The 14,198-nt window shown below is 36.9% G+C and overlaps 1 protein-coding gene across 2 annotated transcripts in view; it reads right to left on the bottom strand.

The window, feature by feature from the left end:
* Window positions 1-641: 641 nt before the first annotated feature.
* SGCZ (sarcoglycan zeta) overlaps window positions 642-14,198 on the bottom strand; it is a 453,681-nt gene continuing 440,124 nt past the window's right edge. The window contains exons 8-9 of one of the 2 annotated variants that reach the window (XM_061370848.1): window positions 1,673-1,799; window positions 642-1,537 (exon numbers count right to left, since the gene is read on the bottom strand). In XM_061370848.1, the coding sequence (XP_061226832.1) occupies window positions 1,416-1,537; window positions 1,673-1,799 (249 nt within the window). In that variant the 3' untranslated portion in view covers window positions 642-1,415. Of the gene's footprint in view, window positions 1,800-14,198 lie in introns of both variants that reach the window. The other variant, XM_061370857.1, reaches the window with a different exon arrangement.

Consider the following 14,198-nt stretch of genomic DNA (forward strand, 5'->3'; position numbering starts at 1 on the left):
TTTACATTCCTGGGTTCTGCAAGTTTCAAGATACTCTTGTTAATCAATGTTATGATAAATTTCCTAGCAGCATACAAAGCATTTTTTATAAAATTTCAATTACCAACTAAGCCAAACAAGATGAACATTGATACAAGAAGGAAATCCCACATGCCAAGGAAGAAAGCGAGTAGTGAGATCTGAGTGCAAGTGGAGCTGCATAATTTAAACACAGACCTGATAAAGTTAATGCAATAGCAATGTACTTTTTAATACTGAATGTCATTTAATGTGTGTTTTTATATATATTACTTTGAAAACCTTTAGCAGCAGATGGTAAACAAAAAAGAATAATAAATGGGAATGTGATACCAATTGTTAGTGTACTGCTTCTCAGCATTACGGGTACAAATTGGAGCACAAGAGGTTCCACTTAAACCTGAGAAGAAACTTCTTCTCAGTGAGGGTGACGGAACACTGGAACAGGCTGACCAGGGAGGTTGTGGAATCTCCTTCTTTGGAGACATTCAAAACCCGCCTGGAAACGTTCCTGTGTAACCTTATCTAGGTGTTCCTGCTCCGGCAGGGGGATTGGACTAGATGATCTTTTGAGGTCCCTTCCAATCTCTAACCTACTGTGATACTGTGATACTGTGATTACACATTACATTAATACTGAGGTTTGTACTGTGTTCAAATGGCAGCAGTTAGGTGTAGCTAGAAAATGGACAAGATGTTCCTTTGAAGATTTTTCTCTTGGTTTTGCATTTGCCAATTATAAATACCTTGTGAAGAGTAATACACTGTTCAACAAACACACCATCAGTATTTCTGCCTTTGCCCTGTCCTTCTTTTCCACAAACTGTATGTTCTACTTAAAGCAATCGCTTCACATGCAGTAGCCAACACAAATACTATATAAGGCCATTCAGATCTGACAAAAAAAGCAGATGTCTTTTTAACTTTGAAGGATAATATTGCTGAACACTTCCCAAATTTACCTAGTGTACAAAACCCTAGACACTTTTAAAGAAAGCAAACTCGGGGAGGGATTCTGTCTCTTTTTGTGTTAAAAACCATTTACTGAATTTAATTGTTTAGTAAAGCAAGCATCACACAATGCTTTAGAATTTTAAAATTCAGGGATAAAAGTTTACATCCAAAAAGATGAATGGAAAATTGTGCTTTCAGACAGTAAAGTTATCATACAGGGGGAACCAATTCATCTCACCATCAGATTCTGGGCAAATTTGTTTATGTATTGTATATATATATATGCAGTTCATATCCAGGTCCTGCAAAAATCTAAAACTGATGTGCTTCACTTCATGTAGCAAAGGCACCTGTGTTATTCTCCCTTTTGGAAAAAATGTGGTATTATGTTCCATGTTTCCTGATGAGGAATACATCGATTTCTGAGTATCTCACTCCCATCTCTATGTTGAGTGGCAACACAAACCACAAGAGAAGGCAGCGCTGCATTCCTGCTTACAGTGGAAGAAGTTGCTCTGCAGGCCGTTTGAAGCGTCGAACTTGTCACAAGGGAAACCGAGCAGAACTGTGAAGCAGAGGGATAGTAACAAAAGGCTATTCTGGTGTGAGGATAAATTGGAGTCATTCTAGCTCCACAAACAGATGTTGCTACTGGATTGACACGTGGAGCTTGCTCCTGCTGGGGACAGGTAAAGTTTACCACTGGGACAGATGCACAGCTCATAGATAGTCTGGCGAGGAGCTGAAGAGCTGGGTGAGGAGGAGGAGGAAGAAAATGACCCCACTGGTAGATTTCCCAGGCGAATTGTATCTGCGTTTAAAAATATCTACAAGAGGAGGGAAAAAGTAAGTACTTTTTTCTTTAGCACTATGACATTTTAAAGAAGAGTTTTGATGCAGACATAAGTATTTTAGAAATATTTAAAAGTCCCATAGAAATATTTTACTAGAAGTATTAGAAAGATTATTACAAATATTAGCAAAAATATTTTTAGAAATAAAAAGCTGTCAACATTTCTTATTTTTCAGCTCTGGGTAGTTGTATACCCACTACTACTCATTACTGAAGCACATGGAATTGCTTCACCCAATAATTTATTCAGATAAAAGAAGCATCATACAAAAACATTATGACAATATTCTTCATAGAATGGTCTGGGTTGAAAGAGACATTAAAGATGATCTAGTTCCAAAACCATGGATAGGCACACTTTCCATTAGACCTGGTTGCTCAAAGCCCCATCCAGGGATGGGACTGCCACAGCTTCTCTGAGCAATCTGTCCCAGTGTCTCACCACCCCCATGGTGAGTATTTTTCTCCTAATATCTAATCTAAATCTACCCTCTTTCAATCTGAAGCTGTTACCCCTTGTGCTGTCACTACACACCCTTGTAAAAACATCCCTCTCTTGCTCAGGTTGAATTTTCATTTGTACATTTTAAGATTACAATTTACTCATTCATGGCAATAGCATATCCTTGCTCTGGAAGATTTTGTATTTTAGTAAGTGTGAAGTGATATGAAAGCGCATTCCCCAGTGTGTTCCTGTAAGCAGCTGGAAATATGTGCTGAACTGTGCTAAAGTGTAAGGGCTTAACAACAGCTACAGCCAGAGAATAATTAAGTAATGGTACAGAGTCATATGCACAAAATAAAGAGCTTATTTGACCTAAATTAAAAGGAGAAAATATTTCAGGTTAAAGTCTTATTAAGAAGGGCATCAATCTACTTGCATTTGTTTCTGAACATTGAATATGATTAAAACTATTGCCTGGGGTTTTTTTAATCTCCTTCCATTGGAAATAACATAAGTCCAATATGAAACTGTACATACTGGTAATGTTCATGAATCTGCACTGAGTTCTGCAATATTTACACTATGCTACATTTTTGATGTGTCGAATAAACAATGCCATGAAATTTGTAGCTAAAGCAGGAAACCTTCATGTCTTCCACTGGCACAAACACATGAGTCTCCAGCTGCTTAGAATTTCTTTTTTATTTATGGAAGGAGTAAATAAGAGACAAAGTAAGACATTTATTACCTCAGGTGCAGACTAGAAACTTACAGCAGACAGGTAACAAATCAAAATGGCTTTAAGCCCTGCAGATAACAGTGTGAAGCTTAGGAAAAGGTGAGTTCCTTAAATACTTGCTAGTATTATTTCATAAGGTATTGAAAATCAAGAAAGCCAGCTTGAAACCATTTTATCAGTGTTGGCAGGACATGTAAAGAACCTGTGGAGATGTGGCAAGTATTGCATTTTTCTACACAAGACAAGTATTATAATCATTGTATGGCAGAAAAGCAGCACAGAAGCACAACTCAGCTCCTGTTGGATAGTACAGAAAGAGAGCAGGCTGGGAAAAAAATTAAGGCTACTGAAAAAACTCCCGTACAAGGATTGATGCACTGTCATGTTACCATTCACAGCATAAGCATTGCACATGACTGGGATCATCAAAGGAGATACAGGCTTAAAGCAATTCCAAACAATAGAACACCCCCCATTACTGTGAGTTCTCCAGCTCCAGAGTAAAACACTGGAATAGGTGGAAATTTACACTAAAGGGATGCAAAGGGAAAATCTCAGAGGCACAGGTGACAGCTTCATGGCACACTGCCAGTTTAATTCACATCCTGACTGATAGAAAAATTGATTACAAAACTGAAATGCAGCAAATTATCTTTTTCTGTAATTTATATGACAAAGGAAAGAGTCATTTACACACGCATACACACATTGCTGCTTTATAACTCCAGCATCATAGACCTGAAATAATTAGGAGTCAAAACCTCTTCAGAAATAATTTAGATGGAAGAAATGCAGATGGTGTTGGGAACAATTTAATAATATTCTGCTAGAATATTAACTGAAAAAGAAGATTATGCATGCAAAAACATTCAGTTCAGCTAGGAATAAATGTGGAAGTAACTATAGCAAGCATAATAAGAAAATAAAGTAAGATGTGGGAAAAAAAAGAATTTTATAGCAAAATAGAAGCTAGAAATTGGTAAAATGGAAGGAATCAGGACAAAATTGTCAAGTCAGTGCAGCGATGAGTAGTAAAAACTATTCTTTCACTTCTCAGATCAAGAATAAAAGAAATGTTAACAAGTCCAGTATTAATGTAGCAATGGTGGAGTTATCAATAACTTTGCATAAAAATCCAGCGGCATTCAACTGTGTAAGTTCTATGTAAGTCTATCTTTTTTAATGAATAGTGCTCAGCATAGTTCTGTACTTGGAGAAAGATCAAGTGTTGATGTCAGAACATTAATGTGATAAAATATTTTCAATTTTGACAGTTACTCAGCAGGATATTAAATAGGAGCCAGTAATGTCATATACTTTTAATCAGCAGCTCTTAATAACTTTTAACAAATAGATCTCAAAAAAAATTCTGAATAGCCTTTGGGACTTTCAATGGTGATTTTAAAGTCCTGATATAGTATCCAAGAAGAAAAGACTACGTTTACGCTTTTGTTTGAAAAAATGCAAGTAGCAGATATTAGAATATTATATATTTGACAATAAAAGGCTCTTCAGTGTAGAATATCTACATGTAAGAAAATCCAACAATGACATAAGATTACTTGTAGTTTTGACAGACCTTGTGAAGGACCACTTTAACAGTTTAGCTACAGAGGTGATTGGGAAGGATCATGAGAAATCTGTAAGTCAAAACCTGAATGGGTTCTATAGGACATGTCTTGATTCAAACAAGAATTAGATCAAAAAATAAGAGGGAATATGTGTCAGAGATCAGTCTAGATTAAAATCTCTTTAGCTTTATTATCTTTTTTTTCTTAGGAGCTCAATATCTTTATGGTTGTTTACATTAGGACACCTGCTCTTCTGCAGCCCCTCATTGCAGATGTTCTGTAGTGTAGTGCTCTAACACTGTAATCCAGTGACCTTACTCCAGCTTGCATTACAATACAATGTAGCTCAGTTATTTTGCTCATTAAATGATCTTTATAAGTATAGCTGTGCAAGCTTTGCCACTGGTGCTTTCAAATGTCACACTGTGATGTAGCTCAATCCAGGTTTTTCTGGTGTCATAATCCTGAATGGTAGCTAAAAGGTCCTGTCCCAGCATACACCTCGGAATATCTGGTGGACAATGTGGATACCAGGGTATAGTGTCTTGAGAAAAATTCAAGTGGTTTGTTGTGAAGATGTATTTGCTGTGATAATTCTAACAAGCTCTATGTATGCCTTGGCAGAATTCGGAAGCCTGAGCAAATTAAACAGACTCCTATAAATCCCTGGGGAAGCCTGACATGAAGAGGATTAATAAAGATAGCTTAAAGACAGCATTAAAATCTACTCTGTACATATGCTCTCAAGGCTATAAATAAAAGACTAAATTTAGAGTGCAACATTGCTATCTATTACTTAAGCAGGTGTCTAACATATTATCAAGATAGCCCTGACATGTAAGCAGTTTCAGAGGAGCATAGTCAACGTTTGAAAGTATACCTTCTCCCCTCCTACAGTCTATTAAAACCTGAAATTCGTGCCTGGAAAGTCGTGTTTAAAGAGAAGGGAAGAAGTGGCAAGACAAAAACTGAACAGTATTATGTTCCCAGGGAACACTGTTGCTAGATGACAGGAGGTACTAGAAGTTCATATTACACTCAGTCTTTCACCTTTTGTGTGGTGAAAGGTTCAAGATAAGCCATTATGATATTCATCAAGGCCGTGAGACAGTCATGCACTTTCTGAAAATCTCATACCTCAGCAGATAAATAGGCAAGAATAAACCCACAACTTTTATCCATTCTTGAGACATTGTAGGAGACTGACTGACAGCTTACAAAATGGAAAAGGCAGCAACTACTCAGAAATGCTATTTGAGAGCAGAGCACTGAGCAGCAGCATTCCCTCAAAATACTTGGGGTTTAGATCCCTACTTTTTCCTGTGCATCTTAGTGCTGAGAAAAATAAATTAGCCCTATAATAGTTGAAAGTAGAAATGATTTCTGACTAATTAAAGTAGCAAACTGATTCAACCTGTAGGGCTTTTCACACACATTTTTGCTAACAGAGATCTGCAAGTCATCTGTTCAACAGACTGTTAACCTGCACATTGAGAGGAAGATAAACCAAAATATAGATTATCTACAAACCAACAACTTTCAGTGAGAAAGATATAGGCATGGCGTAAAAGATTAAATATTCCTACAAGCCATTTCATACAAAGATACAAACCTGCCATGTATAAAAGTTCTCTGCTAGGTCCTTGACTAAGTCTTCTCAAGAGAGGAGATGACAGGCTAAGTTAATAAAGCCAAATGGAAAAGTTAGGGGTTATAAATATTGAAAAATTCTTTGTATCATGTACAGTTTGATTAGAGAGGTAATTCTACAGAGCTGCAAAGGCATCTTTCAGGGCTAGTGTAGCTAAGAAATGGCAGAGAACTGGAGGAAATGTCAAAGAAAAGAAGGACAGTTAAAAGGTTGGTGAGAAGACAATATAATGACATCTCAATAAACCTGTTGAACTTCCTTATGGTCTTCCGGAGTAACCTGAATTATAACACATGATTTGGCATGTGTTTTTTTGCTCTTTTGCATATGCCATCAGAAGCATATACATACAAAAAGGATTATATAGATTTGGTCATTAGACTCAACTATGTAATTTTCATATGCTGGTACATTTTAGCACTCAAGTAGAAGATGGACTATAGGATAAACTGCAGTCCTTTAATTCATTTTTTTCTTGAATTTGTTCTAACTCTTTTGTTCTAACTCATTTATTCTAACACTTATTTATGTTTCTGACATTTATTTTAAAACCATTAAACTAGATTCCATTAAATCTGAAATATAGTTCTCAAAAAAATTATCATAACTGAAAATTAAAAATACTAACTTGATATCATAAATACTGTAAAATCTAAACATAAGCTGGCACAGTATCTGGAACCATATCTGTCATAACGATTAATAGTATTGAGGAACAGTTAAACAGTGAAATGAATGTGATGACTGGGATTAAACTGAATATACTGAAATTTCTGAGAAGACCAAAAGATCAGAGCCACCCTGGCAGGTTTCTCTTCTGTTAACATTACTCCCATCCCATCTCTATGTTATGCTTGGAACTGCTGGCAACTGAAAGAGATTTGAAAACACACATATATATGTAAAATATTAGTTGAATGTACAGCTCCTACTTGAAGTGAAGAAATTGTTTTGACTCTTCAATCCCAAAGTGGCGCTCATGAAAGTCATGATTCATTTGAAGTACATTTTTTGAAATTCATGTTAAATAAGTGTAAGCATATATTGTAAATTCTGATTTATAACGCCAGTGCAATTTAGATTGGTGGCTACTGAAGCAAAAACTTTCTGGTGTGTTTATTCTTTCTGTTAAGGACAGCATTTTCAGGGAAGACCAAACTGGGGTTGCTGTGAATGTTGACCAGTAGAAGCTTACAAGCTCCAATGCTTATAGAATGCCAGTGGTAGTCTTGTACACAAAAAATTCTAGAAGCAAATTCTCCATTATGTTAGAAGTCTTTGCAAATTCACTCTACCAAGGGACAGATGTGAATCTTTGTGGTTTATGTAACCAATCCAGAAAGGGAAATGCATTTCGAATATTTGTACTTAATCTACCGAATACAAAAATTAGTCAATTACAATTGAAATCAGAACTAGATTAAAATATGATGTTAATAGAAATATATTAACATTATAAATTATTTATTGCCAGTTCTTTTTAACCTTCTAATAAAATGGCTTACGGTGCCAAAAAGCTCTTCAAAACTTGCCCATGAACAAACAGTTCAAAGATGGCTGATGTTAAAACACTGCTTTTATAGTTAGGGAACACTGTATTTTGTTGCAGACTTCTACACTAAAGGGTATTTTGCTGCAAATTAATTTACACATTAATAACAGTTTTAAGGGAAAAGGAAATGTTTTGTTTAAAAGTGATGTAGTATTATAATAATTTTAAATACTTGTCAAAACATCTTAATTGAATTTTTGAAACCAATAATTAAAAAAACACACAAAAATTGCACTTCATTTCCACTAATCTCTTTCCTCCCAGACAACAGTGACAAATCAACTTGTTAATACCATGAAAAAAGGCTATGAAAACAAAATGCAGCACACATTGGTTAGATAACTTTTAGTGAATAAATAATTGGTGTCTGAGCTTTAGAGCCTGCCATTGCTTTTTTCACTTCATGCATGTCAAACTTTTTTTTTCTTTTTGCAGATGTTTAGTCTCAGACAAGCACAGTTCAGACGAATTGAACTAATCTACCAAATGTTGCCTTTGATCAGCCATTCCTCCATAGTGATGGCAAGCAGCTTGCAGAACAAGGTAATTCCATTTCAGTGTATTTAGCTAATTAAAAAAATCCTCATTTTATTTTTTTCCTTTTTTTTTATTTCACATCAGATCACAAAACACCCACCAAAACCAAAGCTTTAAAAAAGCACTGTTGGTTGGGCTTACACATGAAAATTACTCCGTTTTTTTAAGTAGTAATCTTTGTGTTAAAGACACCTCCTGGACTTAGAAGGAGAACCAGATAGGATTATAGAACAAATGTTGGCACTATACACATTTGTTTGCCTCTACAAAATAATCTTGGGTACACACTTCATAAACTGTGTTGTGCTAAAATGGTAAATATACACTAGGCTTCTTGCCTGCTACACTGCTTTTGAATAAAATGTCTGTTAAAGATTATTGCTCATTTTTAACGTGACAGCTACAGGCCTTACCAAGGGATCAGGCTCATTATGCAGGAAACAACCAAATATAGTCTACAAATAGTGTTATGAAGGCATGTAATTTGACAAGGAAATACATGGGGATAAAGGCATAAATAGGAAAAAGGTCAAACAGGGTGACTGATATGAATATAGTTGTACAAATTAGAAGCTTCTGTGTACCCTTCCCCTTTTTATTTACTTGGTCTTTGATAGTCAACAGGATCCAATGCAAGTGTAGACTCTAGCTTTCATAGAAGCTGCTTGCAAAAATACACAGCAGCTGCACAAGACTTGTAAGAGCTGAGGCTAGTTAGCAGTAGTCTTCTTCAGTGATATATTGTCAAAACCATTAAAATAGGTTGTTAAATGAATGAGTGGACAGTATCAACTAAGCAAATCCTTTAAGCTTGTTATATGGCAATGTTTCAGGTTCAATCCTAACATGTTTTTATGCCTAACAAAATTTAGTACCTACAGAATTTGAAATTGATCTGTACATCTGAATTATGTTTACATGTGAAAGGAGCAGCTGGCAAATAGTAGTCATTGTGCTGAATTTCCAGAGAAGAAATGTTCTTTTTCTTCTTATTTGACCAATAAATTAAGCTACTGCCTGAAGCTTCACATTTCATTTTCTTTGTAAATGATTGCTGCTTTAAACCATTGGTTATGGTTTATTTATAGAATAATACATAGTTCACAATTAAATGCCAAGCTATAATTGAATCAAAGGATTCTGCTGATGCTTCGACTCACAAGGGTACAGTTCAAGAGCTTTATAAAGGGCATCAGAATCTAAGTCTAAATTACAGCCCCCAGTATTCAGTCTGGGATCACACATTATAATGTGTAATAGGGGTAAAAGGATTATTATAATACTGCAGTAAATAAAATGTATCAAACAGCAGAATTCAGAATGCTTGCAGAAGCATTTCGTTTATGATGTGGGAGGCTAGAGATTATACTGCATGAGAAATGAGGCTAGAGGAAAAATATTTCATAAACACGTTTATTTTCTTTGTATTCTGAAGTTATTCTTAAATAGAAGGAAAATTTATGTTTCATATATTAATGCACAGTAAATTCATAATGTTCTGCTACATGGTTATAGCTGATTGCAAATGCTACATAGCCATTTCCTGTCACAATGGATCAATAATTATGCTATAGAGGGAAAATAGTAATTTTTTTTTTAATAAAATTAAAAACATTGAAAAGTTAAATTTAGTTAACTACAACCAGTGTGAGAATAATATAAAAAACCCTGTATTTTTCTAGTACAAAAAAAAGCTATCACAAAAATGGCTCATAGATTCAATTCACAAAACCAATATTCTTTATTCTTGCAAGAAACCTGACTGATAAACCATACATTTTTAGGTCCAAATGAGGATTACTTTTTACCTAGATACTTTGTTTTGGTTTGGAAGGTGCTTTCTTAAAAATGATAAACACTTTACACTTTTTTCTACACTGTCTGCTAATTTGTGGTGTATCTTTAGCACTGTAAGCAAGGACACCCATCGGTATTTTGTTATGTAGACATTTAATCCATCAGATGTTTACCCCCATTACTCATACCAGGCTGTAATTAGTCCAGGAGGTCCCTAATGCAGCTACAGTAGCTTTGCACTACCTGTGATAATTGTGGAACCTCATCGTATGCCTTCCACAGGGTTTCTGCATTTTCCTCTGACTCTCTTCAGTGTAAGAAATAAAATAGTGGTCTAGTCTCAGGATGGAATTTTTCAGTGAATTTAGAGTACATTTCTTTACAGATCTTCCTGGAACTGCAAGTATTCAAGAGTAAATTAGACACTTTGAACATTGTTGAATATATGTTTACAGAACAGCTCTTTGGGAAAGAGTGGGGAAAGGTTAGTAGCTTGTTTTCTGATACCTACCAATCTAACATATAAAGTGCGAAATCACATATGTGCAAAGTCTTACTTGCCGCATATGGGAATATAGTGATTTTTAATATGAAGTTCAGGAAAGTCTGCTTCACACTGACTTTTTTTCCCGACAAAGCATTTAATACTGAACTGATTTTCAATTCTGAATAATACATATGTAGTCATTATAACTTCTCTTGGGCTCCCATTCTCAAAGTTCAACTGAGGTCATAGCATATTATTTCCAAAACTATCTTTTAAGTAAGTTGTAGTAAGTACTTAAGAAAAATTAGAAGTCATGAATAAACTCACAGTGTTGATATAGACAAAAAAAGCCCAATGAATCTGCAGATTAAATATTTGTACAAAGCACCACAGAGATGCATGATACTAAACCAAGACATAGGTGCACTGTTGCTTTAGGGAGGGCATTGAGAAAACGTAACAGTCTTCCTCTTGGTTTGGTTTTCTTCTTTTTTTTTTTCATCTGAATATTACTTGACTCTAGTAATATCATGAAGGGAAAGAATAAAAAAATATATAGCAGGTGGAAAATTTATGTTAATAAATGCAGGAAACATACTAGATAGGGCCAGATGGGAATTCATGGATGTGAAGTAGGAAAGGTTACAACAAGCTGTAGTCCCTGCAATAAATATGCCCACAGAAAGAACAAGGGTGAGGGAGGATAATATTTACTATTCAAAGAGGATTAGATTGTACTTATTGTTACCTTGACAACTTTAGGCAACAGGAACAAAGGCTTCATATTTAGAGAGGTGGTAATTAAACAGGAGAGATTGTGAGAAGAGCTGCTGTCTTTTGGAGAAACTCAGAAACAAGATGGGGCATGTGGTATATAAATATTAGAGGCTCTGAATTAGGAAAATATTCTGCTTTAATTATGCAAGATTCATACTTGCACCAACAGAAAAATGTTATCAAAATAGGCCTTTGATGCAGTGTATTGGCCAAAAATGTTCCCATTTGCATTGCAATGCAAAGAGTGTGTATTGCAGGGGATTATCTGATGAAGATGTCTGTGAAGGTTTTGTTTGCTGTTCCTTATTTGAATAGTTTGTAAAGTAACTGGGAGCATTTCGTAGAAAATAAAAATTACAAACAAAAAGACAAAAGATTTCTGAAGAGCTCCATTCCCAATTAGATATTTAAAATAAAAATAATTTTTCCAAAAATGCTGTAAACTGGCAAATCCTACAACAGTTTGAAAATATACCCATTTCTCCAAAGAGTCTAATAGAAATCTGAGAGCCTTTGATACCTTTGCATGATTTTTTTTTTTTCATGTTATGTCATTTTAAGGACTGAAAACAGAAAGACTCTCATATCAGAAATCTTTCATGTGTTTTTGCAACACATGAACTGCCAACCAAACCAGTGACCCAATTTAAAATTATTTGAATGAGTTCACACGGGTGCACACATGAAGAATCTATACAAAATATTTTGATATCAAGCTGACCACTAACACAAGACACTGATAAAACAGTACAGAGAACATATCATTGAAGAACTCTGTTTCTCTTAAAGAGATGGTAACAGATTCAGGAAACAGAATACATGTAGAGCAAATCATAGAATAGTTAGGGTTGGAAAGGACCTTAAGATCGTCTAGTTCCAACCCCCCTGCCATGGGCAGGGACACCTCACACTAAACCATACCACCCAAGGCTCTGTCCAACCTGGCCCTGAACACTGCCAGGGATGGAGCATTTACAGCTACCTTGGGCAACCTACTCCAGTGCCTAACCACCCTTACAGTAAAGAATTTCTTCCTTATATCCAATCTAAACTTCCCCTGTTTAAATTTTAACCTGTTACCGCTTGTCCTGTCACTACAGTCCCTAATGAAGAGGCCCTCCCCAGCATCCCTATAGGCCCCCTTCAGATACTGGAAGGCTGCTAAGAGGTCTCCCTGCAGCCTTCTCCAGGCTGAACAGCCCCAATTTTCTCAGCATGTGTTCATGCAGCAGTTGCTCCAGTCCCCTGCTCATCCTTGTGGCCCTCCTCTGGACTTGTTCCAACAGTTCCATGTCCTCTTTATGTTGAGGACACCAGAACTGCACACAGTACTCCAAGTGAGGTCTCCTGAGAGCAGAGTAGAGGGGCAGGACCACTTCCTTCAACCTGCTGGTCACGTTCCTTTTGATACAGCCCAGGATACGGTTGGCTCTGAGCACACACAGAAGCTGGCTTATGTTAGGTTTCTCATTGACCAACACCCCCAAGTCCTTCCCTGAAGGCTGCTCTCAATCTCTTCTCTGCCCAACCTATAGCTGTGCCTGGGATTGCTCTGACCCAGGTGTAGGACCTTGCACTTGGCATGGTTAAACTTCATAAGGTTGGCATCAGCCCACTTTACAAGCGTGTCAAGGTCCCTCTGGATGGCATTCCTTCCCTCCAGCGTAACAACCGAACCACACAGCTGGTGTCATCGGCAAACTTGCTGAGGGTGCACTCAATCCCACTGTCCATGTCAGTGACAAAGATGTTGAACAAGACTGGTCACAGCACTGATCCCTGAGGGACACCACTCGTTACTGGTCTCCACCGGACATTGAGCCATTGACCACAACTCTGTGTGCGGCCATCCAGCCAGTTCTTTATCCACCGAGTGGTCTATCCATCAAATTGATGTCTCCCCAATTTAGGGACAAGGATGTCGTGTGGGACAGTGTCGAACGCTTTGCACAACTCCAGGTAGATGACATCAACTGCTCTACCCCTGTCCATTAGTTCTGTAGCCCCATCATAAAAGGCCACCAGACTGGTCAGGCAGGATTTCCCCCTAGTGAAGCCATGCTGGCTGTCATCAAGCACCTTGTTGTTTTTCATGTGCCTTAGCATGCCTTCCAGGAGAATCTGCCCCGAGATTTTGCCAGGCACAGAGGTGAGATTGACTGGTCTGTAATTTCCTGGATCATCACTTTCCCCTTTTTGAAAATGGGTTTATATTACCCTTTACCAGTCATCGGGAACTTCACCTGACTGCCACGATTTTTCAAATATGATGGACATTGGCTTAGCAGCTTAATTCGTCAGCTCCTTCAGGACCCGTGGATGGATTTCATCAGGTCCCATGGACTTGTGCACATTCAAGTTTTTAAGATGTTCTCGAACCAGATCCCCTCCTACAGTGGGCTTAGGGTCTTCATTCTCACAGTCCCTGCATCTGCCTTGCAGGACTTGGGTGGTGTGGTCAGAGCATTTGCTAGTAAAGACTGAGGTAAAGAAGTTGTTATGAACCTCAGCCTTCTCCAAATCCAGGGTAGCCAGTTCTCCTGACAGCTTCCGGAGAGGGCCCACATTGTTCCTAGTCTGTCTTTTTTTTGCAATGGACTTATAGAATCCCTTTCTTTTATCTTTCACACCCCTAGCCAAGTTGAATTCTAACTGGGCCTTAATTCATTAAACCTGTTCTTCATGGTTTAATGAAGTATTCACCCAAATTAGTCCAAAAGTCTCTCAGTTTGTTAGATTCATAATAATTTTTTACCACCATCTAACATTTTCAGTGTGAATAAAACTTAGGAATTCAAATATTTGCAAAAAGCAAAT

This window comes from Neopsephotus bourkii, unplaced genomic scaffold, assembly GCF_033783945.1.
Source record: "Neopsephotus bourkii isolate Nb327-2 ecotype Australia unplaced genomic scaffold, CSIRO-AGI_Nbou_v1 NB_168, whole genome shotgun sequence".
Lineage (NCBI taxonomy): Eukaryota > Metazoa > Chordata > Aves > Psittaciformes > Psittacidae > Neopsephotus > Neopsephotus bourkii.